Here is a 27,672-nt window from a genome sequence, read left to right as displayed (position 1 = left end):
CTAAGGCATACAAAAAGCTTGTTTAATGGGCTCCTCCAAGGTTCTGCAGAACACTTGCTTTTAGTTTTTGAGCTGATTTGTCCATTGTACTACAGTACATTTAAACGAGTCCTTAAAACACGGAAAATAAAAATAAAATAATTAGTTTATGAAAACGTGTATGCATCGTTTTGTGATTTTCCAAAACGGGACACCTTAGGAAGGGTCTGAATGCTTTTGCAAGGCCCTGCTTAAACAATTATATATTCAATCAAATGCATCAGCTGCAGCAATTGTGGACGCACAGCCCCTCTCCCAGTCTCCCCACGTGATTTTTGGAGAATGGGTTTATTATTGGACTACCAGCTGCTGTAGGTCTACTGACATCCTAAGAATACAGACGTAAAACAAGCAAGGCTAATTCGCGCAGGAGTATAAATGTTTTGTGGGCAGTACGGTTTGATTATGGATTGGGGTATTTTTTGTGTGGAATTGACCATGCTCCCCTGTGATTTGTAGGGGTCTCTCCAGGTGTTGCGTTTCCTCCCAGCTCCTAAAGACGAGCCGGAGGCTGGCGGGTGGGCTTTGTCTTAATCACCCCCTCCTTGAAGATCTGGAGTTCAGTCCCTTCCTCTTTCATCTGCCCAGTGTGCAGTGATAAGCTACAGAGAGGACCCCAATATTTAGGATAAGGTTCAGGATAAGCAGAACAGAAATTCTGTGAAGAAAATTTATGATGAAAAATAATCTATCCTTATTTCTGAATTATAGTATTATTTAGGCTGAAATTTAATAGAACCTAACAATTATTTTTTAGTCTAAGCCTCTTGTGTATTATGTTTCATGAAGAGTTATTGGCTGGTGTATGTCAAGGGCTAAAGATTCATCAAACCTGCACAAACATTCAGTATTCCACATGGTTCTGTTATAGAGACACCATTAACCCAGGCTGAGCAGTGGAAGAAACCCTTTTCTCCCTTGCGGTGTGGGACTTGATACCCAACCACAGTCTGCATACACTGACCTCTGCACTTGCTCATGGAAGTAATTTTGTTAATAAATGCCTGAGAGATATTGGAAATGTTTCAGGATTTTTATGAAGGCTTGTCGCACCAAATAAAAAGGTTCTTTTGGAAATGATTAGTTGATAGGGCGTGAGAATGTTCTTTTGTTTTCTTTGTCAGCCTTCAAGCACTGGAATACTGTATGTTGATTCCTGCCGCGTGTAAACACGAGTGCCTACATCTCCAAGAGACTGGCGTAACTGCTATGTTATAACAATTAACAACAACTTCCATTCTAAATTTCCCAAATTGTCTATGTGATGAGAGAACAGCGGGCACTGCTTTATAGAAAGGACTGTGGGAATATGGAACAAGCTACCCAGCCGTGTCCTCAAAGCCGAATGACTGCAAGATGGGCTGTATAGCCTCTTCTTGTTTGGAACTATTCACAGGTGAACCAAACTACTATTTCTTTCTTTAAAAGTTCAAGTTGTGGTTTCTAAAGAAAAAATGAATCTGAATTCATCACAGGGAGAACACGAACAGTTAGGAGACAAAAATACAGAGAATTCCATGAGCAAGTTAAAGTATGGTTTGGCAATTGTTTAAGTTTTTGTCTTGAATTGAAAAGTTCCTACTTCATTTTACGTCAGGTCATTCTAATTCATTGGATAGACCACAAAGAGCATGAGACATTTCCTGGATGTTAAAGTTGTAAAAGGTTTTTTACAGAACCCCGAAAGACAATGTGTTATGGGTCAGATGGAATCAAGCACAGGCCCATTTCTGTACAAGGAAGATTAGAGACAAGATCAAAATTGAAAATAAAATGAAAGGTCACAAAGTCCACAGGAATGACCTCCACTGTTTCAACCCTGGTGAAGCAGTTGCATTTTTTTTAGTGTCAACTTTCAATTTCCAATTTTTGGCCTGACACCACAGCAGAGATTACATGTTTATGAGAAATGTGCTCCTTATTTACTGGGAAGAGTAGTGTAGAAGAATTTAATTTACTATCAATGCACTTAACAGATTGGTACGTCTGACCTTTAAAAATAGAGAGCGAGTCCAATACCATTCAAATGTTACAGCCTATCATACTATAACCGAAATGTGTTAGGAGAGTGCGATGACCCAGAGCAATAATTATAATTACATTAACTGGGAAAATTAAAGGTTTTATTTGAGACTTATACTCTAATGCTTCCATTAGAAAAAATGTATAAACACAAAAAATAATCAATAATAATAAATCTTATCCACAGTTACTGTATGTAGTGTTTCCTTGAATAGCGCCCCACTTAAAAAAAAAACATTTGCTGTTTAATCTATGTTATATATGTGTTTCTTCAGAAATATAAATCTACTCCATGAATGATTTTTTTATTGAGGAATACAGGTGTATTTATTATATCAGAAATGTGGTCTTGTGGGCTAAGCTGCACATAGAAAATGACAGAATAGACTATTACCATCAAAGTGTAACTTTGCTAATGTGCTCATGGCTCGAGATTTAAACTGGACTTGTATGACATTCGGCGGAACCAAACTCTTCCGTAAGTTGTGCTCAGACTTCTGGAAAACTGCCACCATTTCCTCAGCTAAAAAAAACTACATTGCCTTTATTTTGACAAACCCCAGAATGTCGGTTATTTCTAACAAGCCCTCGTAACACTGAGACAACCCACAAATGTTTGGGTATTCCTCTGAACGTGCAAGTGTAGTCATTGCATTTTATAATAAAATCACCCAGAACAGGGCAAAAGACTGTAATTGACAGTTACCCCAATTATTTTATGACGAGCTCTTTTAAACAAGCCCACAGTGAATCGTCTCAATTATTTCCTCATTCATTTGCTTAATAATTAATAACTTGATCATTCTAATAGTGTGCATTCAGGAAGTCTTTGTATTATAAATTGGCTACCAATAGCCTTTCTAGCAGCTATGAGCGTAAAGCAATAATCCAATCGAGTCTGAGATTTCTTTCTAATAATGTGTCTGAGCTGCCATTACACTACCTATGCATCGATTACTCTGCAACACAATCAATGACGGTTATCTCTCTGGCAACATGAGGCTCTTTATGTCCAGGAGGGGAACAGGATACCCCAGATATTCATTTAGCCTTCCATTCGATCAATGAGATGGCACTCAACAAAAACGGTCCGTATTTTCCCTGAGGGAGCTCTCTCATAGTACCAATTTCTGAAATCTACTTTTGAGTCACACAGTAACAATTTCTGAAATCTACTTTTGAGTGGGCTCTCAGAAATGAGGATAAATTAATTGCTGATTTGTATGACAGAACAATACAGATTCGACAGGCTCGAAGAAATGAAGTGCATTATTAAAGCTGGTCTGTACAGTGTATTCTAACAAAGAATTGTAAATGACAATATCCATTCCAGCACAGTACAGTCAGAGCTGGGAAACACGATGAATCTTGGAAATAAACGAGAATGTGAGTACTGAAAAATGAGAGGCGAATATTGTTACTTTCACTTACAAAAGCAGAAGGCTTTATTTCAAGATTTCCCCTCTAACTGAATTACAAATAAGGACCAAGACTACAAACTACTGTCATTTGCTTTTCAGAAAAACCAAATGCTCAATCATGCAGATCTACAGAAGTAGTTTGACAGCAATGAAATTAAGTATTCTGAAATTCTTACATCGTTAAATAAATGTTTGACTCCTAAAATGGGTCATTCGTTTTTTTTCATATTACCCATCAATTACTGAGAAATGGAGCATGAAACTGCATAAACCTGCCTTGTTCCATCTGGCAGTGTACTGAAAAAATTGAGGACTGTCACAGCACCTGATCTGACTGCAGTTTTCTCAACACCCTACAGCAGCTGAAAGCTCAACACCCTACAGCAGCTGAAAGCTCAATACCCTACAGCAGCTGAAAGGTAATTCCTCTGGCATTTTCTTGTTCTTGCAATCTTTGCTTATAGGAGAAAACAAGTCCAAAAGGTTGAGTGGAGTATCCTTTTTCAGAAAAGCTACTATCATATAATTCATAATTTTACTGCATTTATTATAGTAACCTGCATATACTGTTTTATGTCCCTTTGTTTCCATAATTATTTCCTAAACGACACACATTTTTTGTGTTCACAACATGCAGCTTTCTTATCTATCAACATGCTGAGCCCATCACTCCCCTCCATACTCAGACTTTTACACCAGGCCCTGTAAGGAGCAGGTATGTGGTAGGTTAACACAGCGCTTATTGTGGGGGCTCTCTGGTGCCTCACACTCTCTGCCTGCTGTTCCTCAAAACCAGGTATGAGGCTATTAAGCATCTCTGTCCAACGCAAACAACCCTGTGGGTCCAGGCACTGCAATTATTGTTAAAAACAGGCACCAGATAAAGTCTCCTTATTTTTAACTCAAAAACTTAACGAGATATCAGTTACTCCAAAAATGAACCATGGTTCTATGAGGTTGGATGATTGGTTTTGTAAAAAAGCGACAACTTCTAAAACACATGCCATCTTAGAAAGAAATGAAGAAGTAATGATGATATATAAAGCAAAGGCTCAGTACAGTAATTGGGACTGTAAGGCAGAGAGTGTTCCTTTTATTACATTTTTGTAGTAGAGCCACAGAGTACGGTAAATAATATGTATTTATGCATATTGCATGCAACTCAGGCCAGGGACAGTTCAAGCAGGTGCGTATATATGATTTGATTTCTGTATTTATACCCAGAAGCAGATGGGACTATTCATGAAATTGTATGCCTCTTTGCTCAAGTCAGCCAATGAGTGCAAGGAATCCGTTTTCTTCAATATTAGGCAAGTGTTCAGCTAAGGAAAGTGTTGAAGGGCATTGCTTTTTTAGGGCTGCGAACATTTTAGATCTGCCTCTTGGCACACACTGTATCTGGCGTTCACTCATAGTCATCTGCTAAGATCAAGAGTCAAGGCTTTGATACTTGATTTGCTTTGCTCCTCTGTTTACACTGCATTAAATAATATATTCATTTTGAAAAGTGAGAATGGAATGCAGCAGGAAGGGGACCTTTTATGACCCTGTCTTCAAATAGAATTCGACATGCGCTTCACTGGCAGCTAAAAATACGGGGGCATTGAAAGCATTACAAAATAAGCCTGAAATTATGTCATAACCGTCTCAAAAGGAAATATACAAGATCATGTTTTTTTTAGCATTGTGGTGCAGACCTCAAAGCAAACTATTCCCCGTAACTAGCAGACACAGGTGAAGGCAACCTGCCAGCAGTCCTCGTCTTGCGGATCTCCATCAGTTGTCCATTCAGTCCTCTCTGTTCTCACACTCATGTGCCAACAAGTGACTGAGGCTAATTGTAGAAGATTGAGCAGGTCAATGCACTGTTTCCAAAACACGTTTTTATTCTTTCTGATTTTTCTAATTTATTATTTTATCTTGTACGTTTCATAGGGTCATTATCATGATGAAAGCAAGACCCTTTGCTCATAAGTCACTGTTTCCAGGGTGCTGTTAGACATTGAAGAACGGAACAATATTGTTCCATTGCAACTGCATTATTTTTACAGCTCCAGTCAGTGAACTGGTAAAACTGCCTGTCTGTCATTTTATCATATCCATCTACAACTTAAAGCTTCTTCTTGAACATGAAAGTTCAGCTTTCCCTGTCCATGAGAAACACAGTCTCTGTTTACAAAAATTCCTTACCCTTATACAGCGTTTTTCTGGACACTCCACTCAAAGCACTTTACAGGTAATGGGGATCCCCTCCACCCCCACCAGTGTGCAGCCCCACCTGGATGATGCGATGGCAGCCAGAGTGCTCAAGTCCGCTCCCCACACACCAGCTCTCAGTGGGGAGGAGAACAGACTAGTAAAGCCAATTCATCAATGGAGTTGATTCGGAGGCCATGATTGGTAAGGGCCCAGAGGAAATTTGGCCAGAACACCGTAGTTAACACCTCTACTCTTGTTGAGGTGCCCTGGGATTTTTAGATACCTGCTTTGGGTATAATAACAGCCATGGAGCCTTGTAAATAGTCCCCTCCCTGTTGCTCCTGATAATGCATTATCCCCACATAAGCATTGAGGTCCCCTTGTAGTATTACAGAGTCAGTAGGTGGCACACTATTGAACAGACTGTCTCTAAGGAGGGAAACATTATTCACAACTTTCTTCTTTGTGATTATCCATGTACAGTTTTTCTTTCTAAGCAGGATTCAAGTACTGTAAGATGTATTCACACTCCCAGAGTTTGGGATTGCAACATAAGTGTAAAATAGGGCAAAAGTCCTACTTACGATGTTTTCCCTGTTAACATCTTGACCCTATTATATACAGTATAACAACTCTTCTGTCACACTGACCATCTTACAGTAGAATTAAGTGGGTGAATGGAGAATCGTTTTGTTGGATGTACAGTTTAATTCCCTCTCTCAATATACACCCATTGTCAAATGTGTATTATGCAACAATTATTCATCTGTCATGATAAATTATAAAGCTCTCCATCAATAGAAATACATTGGCTCAGTTCTACATCATGTAATCACAATTAAAATGCCCCGGCTGTGCAATCATTGCTCAAATTCCCTCCTCTTCACTTCAGGCTTTAGCAGATACCTAGTTGTTGTTGTTGTTGTTGTTGTTTTTTTTTTGCTTTTTCCTAAAAGTGCAAACAGCGCCATCAAATGTCTAATGGATGAACATCCCTGTAAGCACCCTCAGATAAGCTCGGGTGTTTGTAATAAGAATTCATCAATCATTGAAAATCCTGCAATTAATAATTCAGCTTGTGCTCCCCTTTTTTTCCCAGTGAATCACAGGATGGTTTCACGGTCTTATACAAGAATAGCTGCTCGGTGAGCGGACACCCCACAGGTACCACATGCAGGAGAAGCCCTGTGGGTTCAGCAGCACCCAGCGTGTGCCTTCCACCACCAGGACACATTAACATCAATGAATATTAATGCCAGAGAGATCCCTACTGTTACTGCAAAGATCGCCTGTGCAGCTGTTCTCCGTGCTCGTAGCTGAACCCCAGCCTCTGCCCACCACAAGACGAAAAGACACAGCCAGGGAAGATCTATCACCATTCATTAGCTGCTACGCATTCACGCTTTCCGAAGGCTGGAGGATAATAAAGACCACTTCTCACTAGAAAGACAATGTTTTCAATTGCATCTGTGTTGCTGATTATTACACCCCTGGTATGGTATTTCATGTACAAAATCTTTTTAAAGAAATGTGCAAAAATGTTTTTTTTTCATATGACACTTATGCTTAAAAACATTCCACTTGATACATTACCTTCAAACACATATATGACATGTTTCACTGGAAAACAGATAGTGCAGAATACACCTCATAACTCATGACATGGGCAGTAACAATGCAGCTGCAGTTTCAGAGATATGTTACTTCAGCAGAGAAAAAAGGTGACAATTAAATAACAACACAACTGCCCTAGATTTGTCACAGGACACAGTAGAAAGAACCCATGGGAGACACAAAGGTATGGAAGGTGCCTGCAGTTCTTCTGGATATACTGGATATATGATGTCCCTAATTGCAGAAAAGTAAAAATAACCGGCTCACTGTGTGGAAAGCTTCAACAAGTCAGTCGAAAGAGAACGGGAAAAACCCCAAAGTGACGGATGTCCCCAGGACAGAAGTGAAACACGCTGTCATAACCACAATGTGTAGGAAAGGCCAGACAAAAGACTCTGAATTACTCTACAGTGCTTAGCCAAAAATAAAAGAATGTTCCTGCCAGGAGCAGACGAAACAGATAAAATGAATCGTATTTCTAAACAAAACAAAACAACAAAATCTGTCAAAACTTTGAAATAAAAAATATTTTTTTCTTATCATATTTTGACCTGGCTATTTCTATTTTTTTAATTACAGGATCTAGATACAAGAGGTACAAAGGCTTCACTGGTTTAACGCGGGCAGTATATTGTACAGGACGGCCTAGATAAGTCCTGGTCCTGGAGTACTCCTGTGTTTGCTTTTTTTGTGTTCCACCTAGGTTATTAACCACAAGCTTAATTAGAAGTTAATTTATTTCTACTTTCGATTTGATGTTTTTTTTTTAATTTGCTTTCACCTCTTGAAGGTCAAAACCGATTTAAATTATTATGCACCCTGATTAGTAAGTTTCAGCACTGCTGTCATTCAGGTGTGCGAGCTGATATATACGCAACTTGACTGAAGCAGGAGGAAAAATACTAACCTGCTGTGGGGGTTGTCTGACACATTATGTGTGTGCATCATCATCCGATCACCTCCTAAGAGCTTTTCAGTCCAACATAAAAGAGCCAATTCTTAATTAAAAAGCTGAAGAGAGACTCTTCCTATATGCTGCACATTAACTAGAGTGGTTATGAAACCTCAGTGCAGAAAAAGAAGCCTAAATCAGCAGCCGATCGATTACAGGCAGCCATCACTGTAGTTTAAGACCCCAAAACAAAACACAGCAGTTCAGAACCATTACTGAGAACCACTGCTCCCGATTCACATTTCGAACAAGCTTCAGCAGTCATGCTAACTCGCGAGTAATCCACCAGCACCGCTACTGATACGCAATTGAATTTTAATGTACTGCACATGTTTGGTGAAAATCAGATAAATGGATTACCATTAGTGCTTCCCTGACCAGGTAAGGCCTTGGCAGGAAGCAAAGCCACAGATATTACAGAATCAATAGGAACAGGGGATAAGCACCTAAATGAGGAATGTCAGCACAATAGGCATTGACAGAAAAGCCCTTCAGCCAGTGTTGAATTGGCAGAATTCTTAAATTATAGATTTTTAACAATGTAAATCAAGTAGGGTGAGGGTTGCAGTGCAAAGGGAAAAAAACGAATCAGCCTGCAGGTTATGTGAAAGCTGACACATGTACATGATTTAACATTTAACATTTCATGAAAACTCTAAAGGGAATGCTTCATCTTTCATTGGTGTGGTGTTGTGTATACTTTCTGATGCACAAGCTTCAAGGACTGATGCGAACATCCAAGCACCCATCCACTTTCAGCGACAGTGGCCGAACCTCAAGAGAAGGATAGCAAATCGCCGCCTGACCAGGGCAGCACCCTGGACAGAATCCCACTCCGTCTCGGGGCACAAACACACATCCAGGGCAACTTCAGAGGTGCAAATTCACCTGCACAGCATCTGTGAGGCCTGTGACGGGAAACTGGAGCGCTAAAAAAAACCCCAAAGAAAACCCACGCAGGCCCACTCGTAAGACGAGAGAACAGGCTCACCACACAAAGCATAAAACTGAGGTTCGAACCAGGACGCTACTGCGCCACCCCAGAGAGGAACAAAATAAACTCATCAGCGCATTTATGTTCTAGCAGGGTACAGCCTGGGTGGGACATCAGTCCATCGCAGGACACACACAGTCGCAGACACAGTCACGCACACACTCACACTCACACCAGGTCAATTCACCTCCCAGAAGCCAGCTAACCTACCAGCATGTTTCTGGAGTGTGTGAGGAAACCTCAGCACCCAGAGAAAACCCACCAGAACCCAGGGAGAACATGCAAACTCCACACAGACAGCAGCCCAGGAATCAAACCCCTCGGGGCCCCAGTGCTGCAAGGCAGCAATACAAACCTCTGCACCACTGTGCTGCCCTAAAACAATGTGTTTTTTTTATTTTTAAATGTTTAAAATACGCAACTGCAAAGTACTCCAGTAATCTGAAGACGGCTTTATTCAGTAGCGATGGAGACTGTTTGGCCACCAGATCGTAAACACAAACGTACCTTCTAATCATCCTACGGTATATGTTTACAGCACTCTGAAAATATGATGTTTCATAATAAACCATATCAAAATTATTTATTTGCAGGATTCTTTATTTTATTATTCTGCCTCTTTGGCAGTTCGAAACTTGCACCTGCTTGACCTGTATGCTCTGGACTCTTTCTCCGTGCTGCACAGAGCCGGATCACAGGAGACGACTGCCTTGGATTTAACTTTAATATAACTGAAATATCGGTTTATTTCACCCACTGTGTCCCCTTTCCCAGAAGAAGCACTGCAGGAGAAGGCAACACTCCCCAGCAGTGCTGGCAGCGCACTGCAGAGACGAAGCAGATTTCTGGTTTGTATTTCATGTCTGTCTTCATTGCCTGTCACTGGAAATTATTTTACAGGTTCAGAACTTGATGCTGCTCATTTTGAGGCTATTTTTTTACATTATAATTAAATGTGCATGAAAAAGCTGGTATATACTCAGTTGCATTTTTCCTGCTAGGCCTTGTTAATAAGGAAATGCAGATGAAACCATAAATCATTCACTTGCATAAATATCTGTCATTATATACAGCAATATCCTGCCACTAAAGGCAATTTGATTTGCATTCTGTATTCACCTGTTACTTTCACCTGTCACCTGATTAATTTTGCAGAAAGCATATTTAGCTTATTTCTTTCAGATTTTGGATTTAATTTCACAATCCAAATGTAATGTCATTGTATGTTGAAACCTGTATGTAATTTAGAAACACACTCCATCTTCCTTTAATGGTTCCCCGTGTATGTGAGTGCTTTCAGAGTATAACAGCTTTTCTCACTGCATGTATCTCACTGAAATATTTCAGGCAAAAGCACTATCAATTTCTGATAAGGCTGCAAACATTCATACTGATGACATTCAGTGATTACCTGAAGGAGAATCGGTTACACTTAATGTTGATTCAGCTGAGCATCTTGACTAAGAAACGCAAAGCTCTTTGTTGAGGTTCAGGTCACTCTGCACATCTGTGCTCGTTTATCCTTTCCAAAGCAACAATTCATACTCTGCAGAGGTCTCCATAAATAACCTCAACAGCGCGGTTCAGAAACAGCCAAACCTATACGCTGATATGAGAAAAACCCTGCCATTTTCCACATCAAACATGGACAATTTCCAGAATATTTTACATTTCCCTGATCCTTCCACCCATGTTCTAACAGTGTAACTGAACTCAGGAATTGAACCCAGGACCCCAGCACTGGGCTCCACTGCGTCGCAATGCTGCCCCACTTCCTTGACATTATCATAGTGATAATATTTTATCCCATGAGCTTATTTCCTTTATGGAACATTGCTGTGCTCTATAATATACGTATACTTCTAGAGAGGCATGGTCCATCCTTTATGAACATTGCACCAGCAGACTTGTCTTCGCGAGTTTGGATACTCATTATCTCACACAGGAACAACACAATTATCATCTAAGCACTCATCTTTGAACACTTACTAGCAGAGATAGTCTGGAGTCTGGAATGTTACATTGGGTTTAATGAGAGTTTTGTGAAGCCGTACTCCTAGCAAAAGCACACTAGAGAGACATATGCATAAGAAAACTATTTTTAATGTCGAGGGGTTCCGTATTTACACTTCATGAATACATACCAAGCGAGCTGTTAAAATCATTAAAAACGGAACACGCCGCCTTCTGCAAACGGCCAGATGGTTGGAGTTAGGGGTACGGTGCAGGCGGCAGCTACGGTTGTATTATTAACATGCAATTAATTTACCATATCGGGTTAGCTATTGACATATTCACAGCCTCCTCCGAGTACATTATTAATACACCCCGGTGTAGTTTGCCGAAACAAGCACCTTGACTCTCAATAACTTGTCGGCTTGAAAGCATCGCCCAAGCCCGCCACCACCGTCACCAGCGCTGCCAGTGAGGGCGGAATAATCGAGGTGCTGTAGTTCTCTAATTCCCCGCATCCATCACCGCTCACTGTGGCCCTCTCGGGAAGGGCTCCGAGCCCACCACTCCCTTTATTAATGAGGCAATATAGGAGCCAGTGACACTTCTCACCCGCCGCAGAAAGTGATTCATCCGCTTTTACCTCCCCCCAAAATAAGACTGTTTGTCACAGAGGCGTGCAATGCGAGAAGAGCGTAGCCCGTGAATTAACTGATGCTCAAGACGGCCATAAAACCAGTCCGGAGCCAGAGCGCGGCTGGAAACTGCTGGGGCTCTGTTCAAGAAAGAAAAGCAGTAGCCGAAGGATGAGGAAAAAAACAAAGCTTAAACTTGCTTTAGCTGCAGAAATCCAGTTTTGTTTTCCATTTCCCCCACATCCACCTTTATCACTGCGATTACATACGGAGATACAGTAGGTACGAGTACCATCATCGCTCTTTTCAAACAGTACCTGAAAGTGTAGTAGGAAATCTAGGTGTGCTTGAGATTTATAATGGCTCATCACCCACTGCGATTCCCGTTGGCGTGGTGAAATTATCGGTATGAACTCCCTTAACACACTCAGTCCTTAATCAGTGCAGTTCGTAATTGAGCATACTTAACACTTGTCTTGTAGGCCTCCTCTTTAACATAATGTATGATCTCGTATTTTTTAATCATAATTTGCCAAAAGCCTAGAAGGAGGTAAATATCTAGATGAATACATCATTGATGGAACTTGGGAAGTGAATTTCAATACTTGTGACACATTATGAACTTTCACTTAATCATTCATGGTGGACAATTAAATCACTAAATATATTGGGAAAAGGACCTGAATCACAATATACTTTTGTTTTTAGAATAGCACTATAACTTGAACTAAAATTTCCAAACCTCCTAACATTTATGCATGCGTTAATCTAATGAATTTTCTAATTGAACGATTTGTACAGTTGTAACAGCTGGTCTCCTAAAACGAATTCTCTACGTATTAAAAACGGTAAAATGGAGTGAAATGGAACATCGCTACCATCTGGTGGTAAGATACCGAGCTACAAGTGAAACGAATATTTTTATTACCCTGAAACAGCCGCCATAATCAAACTTATTTTTCAAGGAGACGTTTAATATCCAATACAACAGTACAAAACGAGACATTTAATGTCGTCCTGTAGTTATTTAAGAATACACAGGTAGCAAAAATACTTACAACATTAACCTGTAAAGCACTTTGAGTGGAGTGTCAGAAAAGCGCTATACTGTATAAGTGTAAGGAATTATTATTATTATTATTATCAGTGACTCCAGAAAAGGTCACTGAATTGTGTTCACGTAAGTGGCCAGGATTAGTCGAAAATGCAGTACTTCTGTTGAGATTCTCATTTTCAGCAGTCATCTCCCAAGAAAATAACCTTTCTATAACACTTTTAAAACCGACTTTACCAGGACAACACCACGTAACAGCTGAGATTCATTGGACGCTACACTTCAAATGAATTATATTTTCAATAAGCCAGTTTACCAGCTATCATGCTTTAATATTTTAAACGTACCTCCATATGCACAGCTTGGTAGCCTGATTTATGAAGCTTTTGAAAAAATAAGAAACTGAGTTTTACTGTCAGGAGGACTGGGATTCAGTCAGAAAACAAAGAGGTTGTTTATCAAAGACAAACTCATTCTCTACCCTCCTGCACATGTCATGGATTGTAATCAATGTATGAAAAGGGAAAAATATGATCCAATTCTATCCCATGCATGACCATTTAAATCGTTAGTTTATTATAGAGGCTGAAGACTGAGCAAGTCAGATAAGTGTAGAGAAAGAAGTCAGGCTTAGCAGAATTATAATGTACTTTCAGAGTCAACATTAATACAGTGTAAATCAGAGCAGTCTGGAGATTAGCTTATCTCTCTCACCGAAATGACCTCCAGTCTATAATACAGCTGGAACTGTGATACATACAGTACAGCAGAAATGCTTCTTATTTCTAAATCCCAGTTTAAGTTGAATTAGTTGAACTGCATTTTTCAAAATGTAATTAAGAACGATTAAGGATAAAAGTCTCCCGTACAGTAAAAGAAAAAAGTAAAAAACTACAATTACACTGCAAAGAACTTTGTGTTTTGTCTCACTTTTTATTAAATAGAAGCTGTTTTAGATGTTATGGATGCATTTGTATGTACAGTAGATACCCTGGAGTGTTTTATGATTTGTCTCATAAAGAGGATTTAAAATGGTGGTTTGTACCTTTAGAAATACCTGCCTATATTACTGTATCATCACACATTACTGTTCTGCACACAGCTGAAGGTGCTGCACAGTCACAGGAGGAGGACACAATACCAGGGAACGAGGCCTGGACAGCCCAGAGACGGGGCCTTGTTGAGACACGGTTGTGGGAAGGTGATTTTGTGTGGTTTTCTGTGTGCACCCTCAAATAATCTCTACTGACACCCACTGCTCGACCACTTTATGGGGGACTATCTGCCCCAGAAGCCTAAAGCAGAGAAAGTGGGGTCGCTCATGCGATGTTAGGCGGCTCCGCCTGGGAGAGAAAGCTGAGGAGGCGCGACACCATGTGCGTCTCGGACATCGATTTCCCAAACCGCACCAAACAAACAGAAACTCGTTAAGAGCGTTTTAGCTGTGGCAAAACAAAAGAGGATTGGCTGCCAAGTGACAGGGCTGTCACCACAGGCGCGCAGCTCCAGACGGGGGGTAACGTTTCGAGAGGCCTGTCACAAGCAGGCCACTGTCTCAGGCAGCCCGAGCCCTTTAATACACAAAGCCTTCAGCACTTTTCCCCAGGGTTCCTGGCCCGGCATCTTTATACAGATTCCAGTCATGAAAAGAGCTGGTGGTAGTTAAATTAGAGACATTGAAAGAATTGCCCTGGAATATCTTGCAGACCTGAAGGAAAAAAAGAAAAGGCTAATCCACTCAAGTAGCTTGTCAAATTGTGACACATACTCAGCTAGGCCATACACGCACAATAGTTTCGACTAGACGGCTATTTCAGATGTCAGTAGCAGTCTTCAATGTAGACGCCATTTTCAAAAGACGTCTACGAGCTGTGTCAGAGTGCCGCTGTGATTCGTCCTCTCGCGTATGTCCCAGGGAAAACCACTCACTGTCTCAGCTTCCTGGGCAACGAGTTAAAACTAACATGTCAACGTTAGCCACGTAACTGCAACCGATTGGTGCCTCGTCAAGTGACGAAGGAATTGTGGCTTGCTAGAGAGAAAACAAATCTCAAACTGTTTTTCAAATGTTTTAAATTCAAGGCTTAATGCTTAGCCAGATGAAAATTGCACTGAAGTGAATTTCCTCGCCCAGGACAGCTCCCGGTACTGTCGGTGTATCGGACAGAACAGATAGCATATTGTTAAACTGACGTTTTTCTAACCGCTTTATCGATCTCAGCGAGCAACGAGAACAAGAGCGAGGTGGAGTACAGCCTGGACACAGGGCAGAGACACGCACAAGCACAGACGCACTTGCAGGAGGACCAGTTCTCCCAGAAGACAACGAACCGACCGGCATGGCCTCGGACTGTGGGAGGAAACCACGCACACTCCACACAGACAGCACCCCGGCTCCGGCGCTGACCCCCGCACCATCGTGCCAGTGTGCCCCTGTGCCACCATCTGAAGCAGCATCCCGTTCCAGCGCCACTAACGACAGCGGGCAGCCACGCTGCACTGCAGAGACCTGACCAGGATCCCGCTGGGGTGCTACAACAGGCATACTCACAGCTTTTCACCTTCTCTTGCTTTTGTGTCCAGAACAAGGTAGACCGTGCCGAAACTGCCCCTGCCCAGTTTCTCTTGTACGCTGTATCGCTTTGCTATCAGACTGCTTGACCCAGCAGCCATTGAGGCAGAAACGAAGGCAGTCTTTGCAGCCATCTCCTGGAACTTGGGCATCCCTTCTTGCACCAGGAAATGAGGCGAGGTTCTTTAGGCACTGTTGCCTGTCAACATAAAAACAGGAGAAATAACCCCCTTTTTAAGGTTGATGTCTAGATCGCAGTTAAAGTAAGTTGGAATTGTGTATGAGCAAAAAGGAAAGTACTGTAGCATCTAGCAAACACCATCAAATACAACATGTTAGAGAAATAGGTGACTCAAAATAAGTTTGATTTTGTTCTGTGCTTGGAACGACCAATTTAAAAACCCCTTTAATAAGTAGTGTACTTGAATAAACAGTGTGCTACTTAAGTAACAGTGTGATAGTTGTTTTTATACAAGATAAAGGCATGAATTTCAATGTTAGGAAAAGAGGGGGAATTATAATGGATCAAAGTTCTTGTATGGCAAAATAAATCTTATAAAAATCATATTTTACTCAGCTTACTAAAGCTTACTTTAAATCACATATTTCTCTATGCCTAAAGATGTCTCAGTGAATATAATGGCTATTTTTAATAAATTATACCATATGTGCAATGCTTGCTTTTTTTGTTGACACATGAAAATTTTACTCTGCATTTAAAATGTTGTACTATGTCATCTAAAGCAAATAGATCTGTTTTATTAGAAGCGTTTCCTAATATTTTAACTGGATTTTTGAATGAATGTGACTATTTCACTTTGTAGGACACAAAGACACACAGATTTGAGAACATGTTTTTTGGGGCACAAACAGTTGTAGTGTTTCTAACTGTCATCCGAAAGAGGACGCCTTTTTTTACAGTATAGTGTCCCCGTCACTATACTGGGGCATTAGGACCCACCCAGATTGCAGGGTGAGCGCCCCCTGCTGGCCCCACTCACACCTCTTCCAGCAGGCGATGTCTTTGTTCAGCTGTCAGGGGACCAGTTAACGCTCCATCCACGGAAATACCAATGACCCACAGCAAGCAGGTGTACTGTACTCACCAGCAGAGTGCACAGGGATTTCCAATCCGCAGCTGTCGAGGGCTGAACAGGAAACAGGTTATTGTTCGGCCAGTGTTGCCGTGACTTCGGAAAGAATGTCAATCCTACTCATCCAGTTATTCAGCCTAGACTGGCTTCAGTGCTGGAGAGCCCCACGCAGTGATATCTGCAGGGTTTATCATCCACAATGAGCGCAGACCTGGAAACAGTGGTAACAGAAAGCCGGTTAGTGAACATGCCCAAGAGACCTTATGCTGTATGCAATGAAGAAAAGAGCTTACGTTTCGCAGACGTTTGAAGCACTCACACTTTTCTCACATGTGACAGAATGTGTAGAAGACTGAACCTACATAAAGTAACACAACACTTAAAACATCCATAGGGAGCAATACAGAGAATCTCAACAGTAACACCACTCCTGTCTCTTCCAGCATTAAATCGCCAAACAGCGAATTATTTAACTGTCTTCACTACAGCTGCCACATGACTGTGTGCGGCATTAAATAAGCCATGTACTGTTTACCTTGTCTTTCAGAAGAAGCATACAAGCAGCCCTGACATGACTGTAGCCTACTTACAGCCCACCGACACGAATCACAGCGCCGAGTTCACCACCAGGTGTTTACTCTTGTTTCTATGGAGACGGACGGGGAGTTCTGGGACCGCCTTGTCGGCGCTCCCGTTGTGACGTCACAGTCCCCTCCGCTCTCTCACAGCTGTCGGTTTTGATCTGACTAAAAACGATTGGGCGTTTTTTTTTAACAAACTGCATCGATCCATATCGTATGCCGAGTCTGTGCTTCTGCAAATGATCTTTCACGGGACGTTTGTACTTGACCCCGGAAGCAAAATGATCAGCTTCATTTGGGGGGGGTCTTTCTGTTGTTCTTCCTGAAGTTAGTTCGGAGTTTATTTTTATTTTTTAGGAAGCCGAGCAGGGCTGAGCGTGCAGATTGTGGCGTGTGCTGGCGACAGTGAGTGTCGGGCTTCTCGACATGACATTGTTTCTGTTTTTTTTCTGTGACGGCGGTGCTTCAGTGAGCGGCTTGTGCTTGTGCATCCCGAGTTAAAACGCGCTGTGTTGCGTCTTGCCGGCGTCGGCTCTCCTCGGTATTAAAGAGACTTGCGAGGCCAGTTCCCCAGTTGGACATCCGAGCCCACACCTGTAAGCGAGATATAATAAAGCTAACAACTTCTAACCCTATTAAATTAGACGGTGTTGCTGTTTTGTTCCCGGGAGGGGGGAGGGATAACGCCCAGTTTCGGGAGGCATGCACGGGACATTTCCTTTCCAGCACACGTTTCCCTCCTCCCGCACGAAAGGGATCGCAAAGGTTTCCCAGTGCCCAGCGCCGGGCGCCAGGGAGCACAGCATTCATCTTCAGCGACGCCTCCGTGTACAGGCGTAGGCCACGGGTTTATACAGACGTGCGGGAGTACATTGCACACTGCCTGTTGTTGTTTTTTGCACACTGCCTGTTGTCTCTGTCTTTCTTTCGCTACACAATTGTATTGTTGTTGTTGTTGTTGTTTTTTTCTCTTTGTACTACTTATGTCCGAAAGCTAGCTAAATAGCATTTCGTTCTACCATATACCATGTATATGAGTGTAATAGATAGATAGATACTTTATTGATCCCGTGAGGGAAATTGCAGACAATAATGACAATAAACTTGAAGCTTGAAACTTGAAACTTGAACTTGATGTCCAGCTCGGCTCCCCCTGGCAGCGTGGGTGCGGCGAGCCTCGATTCCACCTGCCCCTCCCACCCCCTGGGGCTGTGGCTCCGCCCCCCTGACTAACTGCCCCGGCCTCGCCGCTTCTCGTCCCATGAGTCGGGCGCAGAGCGGGGATCCGGGACAAGTGAAGACGAGTTGAACAGAGGCGCTGGGAGAGTTCTGATGCCAGACGCGCCTGTCAGCCCTGTTGATAGAAGCCCTGTGGGCAGGGGGCAGGGTTCTGTGCCCTTGTGCAGCGAGGAGACGGACCGGTTGAGCCCGTCGTCCGTGTTCCCCTCGGCTCTGCTCTCCTAACGATTGTCGTCCTGCTGCTCTCTCTTGCAGGAGTCCGGGGCTGTCACCATGGGAGTCCAAGGGCTTACAAGTTACATCGAGGGCAAGAGGGAGTTCTTCACGGACTTGAAGCTAAGAAACACGAGAATTGTTATCGACGGGAACGGCTTGTACTTCCGGCTTTATTTTACTTCGGGTCTGGACAAGCAGCGCGGCGGAGACTACGACAGCTTTGCAGAGCTCGCCCGGCGCTTTTTCGAAGCCCTGTCAGCCTGCAGTATAAGGCCCTTTGTCGTGCTTGACGGTGGCATTGACTACACGGACAAGAAGTTCGGGACCTTAAAGCAGCGCGCCCAGAGCCGAATCAGGGAGTCCCATGCCCTGTCCCGGGGGTCGCACGGCTCCGTGCTGCCGCTTCTGACCAAGGAGGTGTTCAAGCAGGTGCTCTCCAGACTGCAGGTGCCGTATGTCCAGTGTGTGGCAGAGGCAGACTGGGAGATAGCTTGCTTGGCCAACCAGTGGAGCTGCTCGGTATTGGCCAGCGACAGTGACTTCTGCATCTTCGACTTGAAGGACGGCTACTGTCCCTTCGCTGACTTCCAGTGGAATAACGTAAGGGTGTGCTCCGACACGGAAAAATACATCCCTGCCCTGTGCTTCTCCGTGGACAAATTCTGCTCGCACTTTGGTCACATGAACAAGCAGCTCCTTCCCCTGCTTGCGGTCATCATGGGCAACGACTATGTCCACCTGCAAGATATGGAGGTGTTCTTCAGCCAGGCGAAGCTCCCCGTGGGGACCCTGCCCGGATCTGGGAAGACCCAGGCCCGAATTGACGGCCTCCTCCGCTGGCTCTCCAAGTTCGATGGCCCAGAAGAAGCCGTTGAAAAGGTGGTTGAGTACCTTGGCCACAAAGGCCACAGAGGCTCCTTCCGGGAGCTCGTGTCCTCTTCCATGAAGGAATACGAGCTGTCCACGAGCAACCTTGCGAAGTTCTTCACAGACGGCGTGCCGGTGTCCAACGTGCCGGAAGTAATAGCCTGCCTGCCGGACTGGATCCTGATGGCCTTGGGGAGAGGGAAGCTCTCCTCGCTGATCATCGACGTGCTGGTCCTGGAGAGGGTGCTGCTGCACGTCCAGGTGGAGAACTGCGCACTGCCCAGCAGCAACCTGTGCTCCCTGCCCATCCGCCAGGTGCTGTATGGGCTGCTGCTCAACTGGAAAAGACACCTCTCGGGGGAGACCGCCCGCGGCTGGAACAAGGTGTGCAAAGACAAGAGCAGCACGTTGTCTGTGGAGGAGTTCGACCGGCAAGATTTAAACCTGAGAAGCACTTCAGTTCAAGCTGTTCTACCGAGATCCCCCGAGCAACTTCTGCTGCACAAGCTGGCGGAGGTAATCCCAACCTGCGGGGACAGGCCAGTGGGGAATGGCACATGGAAAACATGTTAGAAAATGTGACAATTAAACACATGCCTTATAGATTTGTCAAAGCAAAGCTTTATTAGTAACGCTGGGCTTTTGTATGCATTTCAAGGATTGTTCCTCTCTTGTTTGTGGTCTTTATCACCCTCACCTGCTTGTGAGGCTGACAGGGGCAGCATGTGGCTTTTCTGCGCTGTAGCTTCATTTCTGTATGTGTCTTACTGCCTAGAATGGGTGATTGTTTTTGGAAGCAGCAGCAAATTTCTGTTCTGTCTTTGGGAAGGGAATGTGAAGTTTATCTGGCACAAATCCTCATTCTGGAGTGAGCAGGTGCAGCTCAGAGCTAAGCGGGATGTAAAAATCAAGCAGATATTTGGTTTGCGTTGCGAAAGCATCAGTATATAGCTCAGGTCAAGGATATTTTAGGATATTTTAGTATCTCTTTGTTTTGCAGGTGCCCCTAGCAGTTCGTCTTCAGACCCTGCTGGAGACGCTGGGAGTGAAACCCTCTGTTCTGCAGGCCGTCCCCCCCCACCTCAGCCTGCCTGTGTCTGTCACCTGCTATTGGCTGACTCACTCAAAGCCCCGACCTGAGCAGCAGCACCTGCAGGCCCTGCTGCTGGGCCTGGTCTATGGAGAACTCTGCAGGTTAGGTAGGCCTGTTTCCTGAAAATGAAGTCCTGCCTGCTACACAGCAGGGGTTGTTGGTGGGGCTGGAGAATGATTGGGGATACCTGAAGGATAGCAAGCCAGCTGTTATCACAGGCATTGTAGTGAACAGTTCTGGGACAGTCTTTCTAAAAGTGTTATTATATATAATAGTTTAATAAGCCAGATACAGCAGTACCATTGGTTTGGGTATTCTTGGTGTATATACACCCTTTAGAAGAGCCAGCGTAGAGCAAGAATGGCAGTGTACTTACATAGCAGAGATTAAAAAGTCAGAAATGAGATATTACTACCGTATTAATGAAGGTACCAGCTTAGCTCTGTTAACTAAACAATGATGAATCACATTGTTTAAAGGAGTGAAGGTTTTTTTTACCTGTTTTTAACTTACCTTATTTTCTAAGTTGTCTGTTTTTGACATCTTAACATCTAGCAGCAACAGACCAAAACAATACCAGAAACATACCAAATACCACCAACAGCCTGTATTCTTGGCTTAACCTGTACTAATCATGGAATCTGTAAACACTTCAAAGTGACATCTTAGTTGTTATGAAGAGCATCAGAATGTTCAAAATAAAGTCGTGAAACCAGTCCTATTCCCTGGTTCAGACGTGTGCGATGACTAGCTGGTATTATTTTGGTATTGCCCTAGAGACGACTAGCAGGAAGTTGTATGGATTGTGTGTGTAAGAATACTAACAGGAACCCTGCTGAATCTAGAACAGCATCCGTGTTGCGCCTGGAGTTACATCCGTGCTCCTCTGACCTTTATCCTAGCGTGGCTGGAGTCGGTGCTGGGACTGTAGGTTGTATCCGCCCTGGCTCTGTTGGACTGCCGGCTGTTCCCTGTGTAGAGAACGGGAAACGATCTCTCTTTCGCCCCCCCCAGGCAGCGCCGCCTCCTGCCCAGGCGTCCGGGAGCTGCGTGAGAAGCTGCGCAGGCTGCGGGTGTGGAGGGGGGACAGGCAGGGCATGGACATGGACGCGGCGCATGTGTTCAGCCAGTGGCAGGCGGCCCTGCTGACCAGCCACTACCTGAACCAGCTGCTCTGCTGCCCCGTCCCGGAGCCAGACTGCTCAGGGTACGGTGTCGGGCCGCTGTAGCTAAAGAACAATATCAAAAACTCATCTTCACTTCTCTCCTACACCGCAGTCAAGACCGTGAACGGTGACACGTCTTCTAGCTTGCAGGAAGTATTCGGATTAGCTCGCAGGCACGTTTCCGTTCAGGCCTAGCCTTGTGTACGAGCGCGTCTGGCGTTAATCTTGAAACTGGGGATTTACATCAAGTCGTGTCTTGTTTAGTACCACTGTTTTTAAAAATGCCAGCATCTCCTTTTGACGAAAAAGGGGAGTGTTCTTTGAAAGTCATTAGTTAAGCAAACATTGTTTGAATTCAGATTAATGGTTTTAACTGGAAATTTGTGTTTTCAGAGAGTAGATATGTTTGTAGTAGTAAAGGAAGGTAAATACGCAGTAGAATTTCATTAGAATAAACAGCACTAATTAAAACGGACAGTGTAAAGCATAAAGGACCAAGAAGTGGCTATTTGACACGATCCCTTCATTGGTAGAAGGCTTTGGTCCTGTTGGGTCGCTTGCTTTCGAGGAAGGAAAAGATTACGTCTGCTTACCTTCTTTCCCCATTTTATGTAGCTCCCTACAGAGGAGAGGCTGTTGCTGGATTTAGCTGAAGCCCTTTGTTGTAGCAGAAATCCAAAATGAAAATCAAATGTCAATACGGAGGATACTGTATATCTTTCACATGCATTCATCGAAAAAAATTGTTAACGAAGCATTTCTGAAATGAGTCGAGAGATTTTTTTCTAAGGGGCCAAGTGCTGTTGTCTCGCAGGGTTTACAGCGGGACGCTTGTGCACCGGGTGGTCAGGGAGCTGAGGGGCGGGCAGGCTCCGGAGCGGCTGCTGGCGGGGTCCGCCCTGGCCCTGACGACCTTCAGGACCCTGCTCCGGGCCGTGCTGGCCAGCGTGCCCCCAGACTTCTTCTTCAGGAAGAGCAAGAGAAGAGCCAAGAGGCCCCCCCGGCCGCGGGCGGCGCAGACGAAGGGCGAGGCGGGCAGGGGGGGGCCCCCCGCCGCCCGCGACGCAGCCAACAGGTTCTCACTCCTGACGGTCGAGGACGACGAGGACGACGAGGACGACGAGGACTGAGCTGCGTTTTTACCCCGTTTTGTACTGTAGCACACAAGGAAACAGTTTCTTAATACTACCTTTCTCCGGAGTCACGCTGAAACTGTTATATTTTTTGTAAAAATATTTTGGTAAAATGCTTTTGGTGCAAATTTTATACATGTATGTTTTTATTTTTCTAAGGTGACATTTTATCAGCTAAATTGCTTTCAGTCAAAGCAGAGGTGAATGCCCAAGAACATCAACACGAGTCTTCAGTTGCTACTGTATACTGTTCTCGTGACCTACTGCTCATCCACCTGCAAGTTCTGCAGACAGATTTTCGAACTGAAGCTGGTAAGTCCTTTAACGGGAAACACAGGTGTTTGTAATTGAATTCTTTTGATAGCAAAACAAAGATAACTGGTATGATGCAATTAACTGCTCGTCTTTCAGAAGCATAAATCGAATCCAACATCTCTTCATACTGCCTAACAAGTGAGATGTTGCAAAGCCGTAGAAAATAAGTGTAATTAAGTGCAATTGTTCTAAAAATTAATATCAATAAAAAAGCCCAGCACAGGAAGAAAACTGGCATATACTGTTACCATTGTGAAAAATGATGCCAAGCAAATGTTTCCCAGGTTGTGCAATATTTAATTACTTGTCAATGTATAAAGGTAATAAGGTGCAAATACTTTTTGATGATTAGACAGTTTATTCAGACCTAAAGATGAAACAAATTTATTTGTTAAGGTCCTGTTTACAGAAATGAGAGCCGAATCTTGCAGAGTTGTGGCCAAGAAAGCTCATTTTGTGCAGTATAGTTTGGGAAAATTTAAATAATCTACCACACTGTGTACATCTACCAATGCCTATTTTATATTGTATTTTAATAATGTATTAAAATATAAATTAAAAAAAAATCATTATTGTCTTCGCTGAAATGTAATTATATGAATAACACATTTGAATTAAATACCGATACATCTTTCTGTAAATCATAATTTATTCAGTCTTTTCAGCCCCCCAACAAACAAGAGCCTTGATGAAAAGGTTTATAAAAATTTTAATATACAGGATTAATTTCATACATTGTCAACAGAATGAGGTGTCAGCTGTACACACATTAAACAAAGCACACTCAAGTCACTGCTTTTATCCGTTTAAAGAGCAGAGCAGCACAAGTGAGACCAGTGAATTAATCTGACCAGGGAAAAGCCTGAGCTGCAAATCAAAGATCTATGTGAAAAGGGAAGTAAAAAATGCTTTACTACAGTGAGTCCATAAGGCTTGGTGCTCATTTCCAGGAAAACACTTCATGGGCCCAGTTGGCCAAGATGAATATACGCCCTATGTACGTCTGAAGCCCATTATGTATGTGTGAAACACGTAACGTGAGAAGGTTCGACAAAATTTTAAAAGCAATTTTTATATCCAGTCTTTCTCAAACACGAGACACTACAAATCAAGCAAATGGACATAGATCCCATAGATATAAAAGTTATTAATGGTGCTGTAGTATAAAACATTTATAAATTCAAATACCATCCATTGTTGTACCTTCTGTAACAGTTACTGTTTTGTTCAGTGTGGTGCGATTTAAAAAAAATTAAGTGCCCTATATGCTCACTTATAATGAAAATTTCATTATCCAGAAAGGGTATAAATTTAAAGAGAAATCATTCAAACAGATAACATCTGAGAACTGAACACAAGAGTAATTACTTTGTTCCCGATTCTTACCCAAAACAAATACTTTAATAGATCCAGGTATACATACAAATCCAGCACTTGGCCATGCTATCACACGTACTCAATATAAAGACAAACAGAAAATGTTTGTGTTTTATAAAAAGGTTCTTTGTTCACAAAATACATGGTTTAATAGTGGTCACCTCCTCCAAAGTTTGCATACAAGATGAAAGCACAAAGTATTTCCACAATACTTATTCTTATTGTGAGTTTAATAATGTAGCAAAAAAGACCTTGAGCTGCAACGAGATCAGCTGGAATGCCTGAATGTAACATCTTTGCCGTTTCACAAAACAAAATCCATCTGGTTTTCTGAAAGAATAAAACACCTTTAAAATAAAACTGACACCCAAACAGTAATTTTATAAATAAGGGCTTTCAGATACTCTGAAAGGTTGTACAGTCTTGAAGCAGCACACCAAATCTTAAAGGGAAATATGTCGCCACTACAGTTCCTGTAGTTTAGCTAGTGCCTTCCCTGCAGATTTATTATTGGAAAAAAACAAAATTAAATAAAAACCCTTAATGGCAATAGAACCTGCTGCAAGTCATTTCCAGTCCGTATATGTCTGTAGACATTGCCTGTTCCTTTATCAAAGACACAATATGCATCATACTTCATGGAAGAAGGCTTCAGGCTTCTGGTTTCGTTCTCTGCCTCTCTCGATCTTCTTTATGGCCTCAGACACGATGCACACAGAGGACGTTAGTCCGAGTAAGAAAATTAAGTCTGGAAGATAACAGAATTGGTTACTACAGTTGTCAGAATCTCGAGCGCCGCACAGCAATTATTTTCAAACCTAATTACGAAAAGGCACACCAATAAAAAAAAATGAATACCACAAGGGAGCATACAGGACAAGCGGTAATAATTCTGTTCTAATCATTCGTGAACACTCTGCAGCAGGCCAGACTCATCTACAATGGAGGACATACAGGAAATGTGCATAATGTCAAGCCTTTGTAGATGCGTTTTGGTAAACGGTAAATTAGTTCAAAGGCGTGGTAGATGACTCCAAAGGTAGATCTTACCAAATATGCTGAGGCTCTCTGTCTGGAAAACCTTCTGCAGGGGTGGGAAGTAAATGACGAGCAGCTGTCCCATTATGGATCCCAGGACCGCGTAACAGAACATCCTGTTGCTGCACAAGCCGATCTCATAGACGAACTTCGTCTGCCAAGTTCGCAAAATCAACAAGGGACAATCAATTCCGACTTGCACGCTTGACATAACGCTCGGTTTGTCTCTAAGCGTTTTAAATCACGATAAAATAAAACAGCCCATGAAACTAATTTGATATATAAGCAAAGCATTTAAAACATTATGTTCACTATTGTTTCTGTTAAAAGTGACTGCATATAAGCCTTAAAGAGTTGGAAGCTGCAATTATACCAATGCAGACGTGTTCATTAAATACACTGTACCGAGGAAAAAGCACAAATCACCATTTTCTATTCGTCCGACTCAATTAACACCATCGTGTCATCCATTATTAAAGATTGCATTCCCCGTAAGGCTGTGGCTATCCAGAGGCTATTCCAGAAGCACAGGGCACAAGCTAGGACTATGCCCTGGATGATGCCCGTGTCTTACAGTACACACAAGGTACAATCGAGAGAGGACAGCTCACTGAGCAAAGAGTCTGAGGTGGGAGGGAACTGAAGGACCTGGTCGAAGGCTATTGCAGACTCAGGGATCAAATAAAAACTCCTAACAGAAGGAGCTCAAGACACTCAAGCATCCAACAGCTGGAATCAGCAGCATTAACAACATACCACTGTGCGACACTACAGTCTTTTCATTGGAATTAAACAGAGCTGGACAGAACTCATTGTTGGGCCACCATGAACGGCGCACAGAGGTTTTAAAAAAATGTAACTACATCACCTGTGACCTTGAGCTCAGCGCATTGAACATGTCAAAGAACACGAAGCACGTGAAGGTCATCGTCGTGTCTCTGGGAGTGATCACATTATCACGCAGCTGTGGGAGAGATCGATACACTTTGATTAAAATATTGGATTACAGCTACTGTACTGCGAGCGCAAGGCTTCATTTTCAACATTAAGGAAACCAATGCATTTGCTGCATCGAAAAGGGAGTGCAATATGCTACTGCTGGCAAAAACCAAACGAATCCAATGACGCATCATATTTTGAATACGCAGCATTTTTGTATTACAGTGTCGATTCTCAAGTAAGTCTACAAAATGCAATGAATTCCGCAAATTTAAAGTAATATTGCCCACACTGAGCTTTATAATAGGGACTGTTTTATTAGTTCAACAGATGATGATGTTATAATTGCCAATGATACATTCATCTCTCCTTTAAAACAACAATTTCCCATATTCTTGTTGAAAAGGTGTACTCCTATTTTTCTAATCCCAAATGCTCACAAAAGGAAACAAACGATACCTCTCTCCAGAAAACAAAGAGAGTCCCGCACACGATGATCAGCGAGGACACCAGGATTTTCACCAGCAGGTTCTTGGTGATAATGCTGTCTTTCACATTTCTAGGAGGCTTTCGGATAACATCCTTATCTACAGGTTCTACTCCCAAGCTAGAGGACCATAAAGAAAGAAACCAATATAGACAAATTCCTCAGAAGAGCATTTCAAACTGAGAACGAGAGGCAGTTCTTTAGGCAAAGGGTTATGCGAGTCTAGAACACGTCACCCAGCCATGTTGTTAAATACACTCTAGTTTCTAAACAGGTGGATGAGATCTTTGGATACATTAGCTACAAACAACCAAATAAATAAGACGGGTCAAATGGTAAAACTCATTTGGAAACTCAATCAAATCAATAAACTATATGTTAATTATCAATGATCCATCAACTACAGCAATAACCTTAGTTCTTATTCCTGAACTGAGTGCATAATGTTTGTTACCTTTGTGCTGGAGGTCCATCCATTATGATATTAATCCACAAAATCTGCATTGCATTTAAAGGATTAGGGAAATTCATTAATGTGGCCAAAGAAATTAAAGTCAGTGCTGCTATACTCCTGAAAAATAAAAAATACAAAAAAATAATTAATATATTTTTAAAAGAACTGTTGTCAGTACCTGGTATTTGAAAACATGACCCAACAGTCTTAGGATATAC

General features: G+C 42.7%; 3 protein-coding genes across 12 annotated transcripts in view; 1 reads left to right on the top strand and 2 right to left on the bottom strand.

Annotated features, from left to right (window-relative positions):
* nek11 (NIMA-related kinase 11) overlaps positions 1 to 17,228 on the bottom strand; it is an 88,076-nt gene extending 70,848 nt beyond the window's left edge. For 3 of the 6 annotated variants that reach the window (XR_011190821.1, XM_015356950.2, XM_015356960.2), the window contains exons 1-3: positions 17,085 to 17,190; positions 16,562 to 16,760; positions 15,435 to 15,654 (exon numbers count right to left, since the gene is read on the bottom strand). Coding sequence is in view for 5 of the 6 variants with exons in the window: in XM_015356950.2 (XP_015212436.2) it covers positions 15,435 to 15,607 (173 nt within the window). In the remaining variant the exon portion in view is untranslated. The other 3 variants (XM_069195238.1, XM_015356958.2, XM_015356957.2) reach the window with 3 other exon arrangements.
* Positions 17,229 to 17,284: 56 nt separating this feature from the next.
* LOC102696065 (asteroid homolog 1) lies at positions 17,285 to 23,354 on the top strand. 2 transcript variants are annotated; one of them, XM_015356949.2, is made up of 5 exons: positions 17,285 to 17,535; positions 18,625 to 19,968; positions 20,453 to 20,651; positions 21,560 to 21,752; positions 22,526 to 23,354. In XM_015356949.2, exons 2-5 carry the CDS (start codon positions 18,643 to 18,645, stop codon positions 22,839 to 22,841), a joined length of 2,034 nt encoding a protein of 677 aa, XP_015212435.2. In that variant the 5' UTR covers positions 17,285 to 17,535; positions 18,625 to 18,642; the 3' UTR covers positions 22,842 to 23,354. The 2 variants fall into 2 exon arrangements, with proteins under 2 accessions (XP_015212435.2, XP_006635663.2); XM_006635600.3 differs by having other exon boundaries at positions 17,285 to 17,726.
* Positions 23,355 to 23,850: 496 nt separating this feature from the next.
* Positions 23,851 to 27,672, bottom strand: part of atp2c1 (ATPase secretory pathway Ca2+ transporting 1) — a 34,180-nt gene continuing 30,358 nt past the window's right edge. For all 4 annotated transcript variants that reach the window (XM_006635530.3, XM_015356946.2, XM_015356948.2 and 1 more), the window contains 5 exons: positions 27,455 to 27,571; positions 26,973 to 27,120; positions 26,443 to 26,538; positions 25,587 to 25,728; positions 23,851 to 25,284 (listed from right to left, as the gene is read on the bottom strand). In XM_006635530.3, coding sequence (XP_006635593.2) covers positions 25,166 to 25,284; positions 25,587 to 25,728; positions 26,443 to 26,538; positions 26,973 to 27,120; positions 27,455 to 27,571 — 622 coding nt within the window. In that variant the 3' untranslated portion in view covers positions 23,851 to 25,165. The remainder of the gene's footprint in view (positions 25,285 to 25,586; positions 25,729 to 26,442; positions 26,539 to 26,972; positions 27,121 to 27,454; positions 27,572 to 27,672) is intronic.

The sequence above is a fragment of the Lepisosteus oculatus genome, chromosome 10, assembly GCF_040954835.1.
Source record: "Lepisosteus oculatus isolate fLepOcu1 chromosome 10, fLepOcu1.hap2, whole genome shotgun sequence".
NCBI classification, from domain to species: Eukaryota; Metazoa; Chordata; class Actinopteri; order Semionotiformes; family Lepisosteidae; genus Lepisosteus; species Lepisosteus oculatus.
The sequence above is the reverse complement of the archived record's forward strand: the minus strand, read 5'-3'. Positions and strand labels throughout refer to the sequence as shown.

Excerpts from the sequence above, each read along its gene's own strand:
- LOC102696065 (XM_015356949.2), top strand. The coding sequence starts at position 18,643 with ATGGGAGTCCAAGGGCTTACAAGTTACATCGAGGGCAAGAGGGAGTTC. Across the intron at positions 20,652-21,559 it reads TGGAGAACTCTGCAGGTTAG|GCAGCGCCGCCTCCTGCCCA; the intron begins GTAGGCCTGTTT and ends CGCCCCCCCCAG. Across the intron at positions 21,753-22,525 it reads CCGGAGCCAGACTGCTCAGG|GGTTTACAGCGGGACGCTTG; the intron begins GTACGGTGTCGG and ends GTTGTCTCGCAG.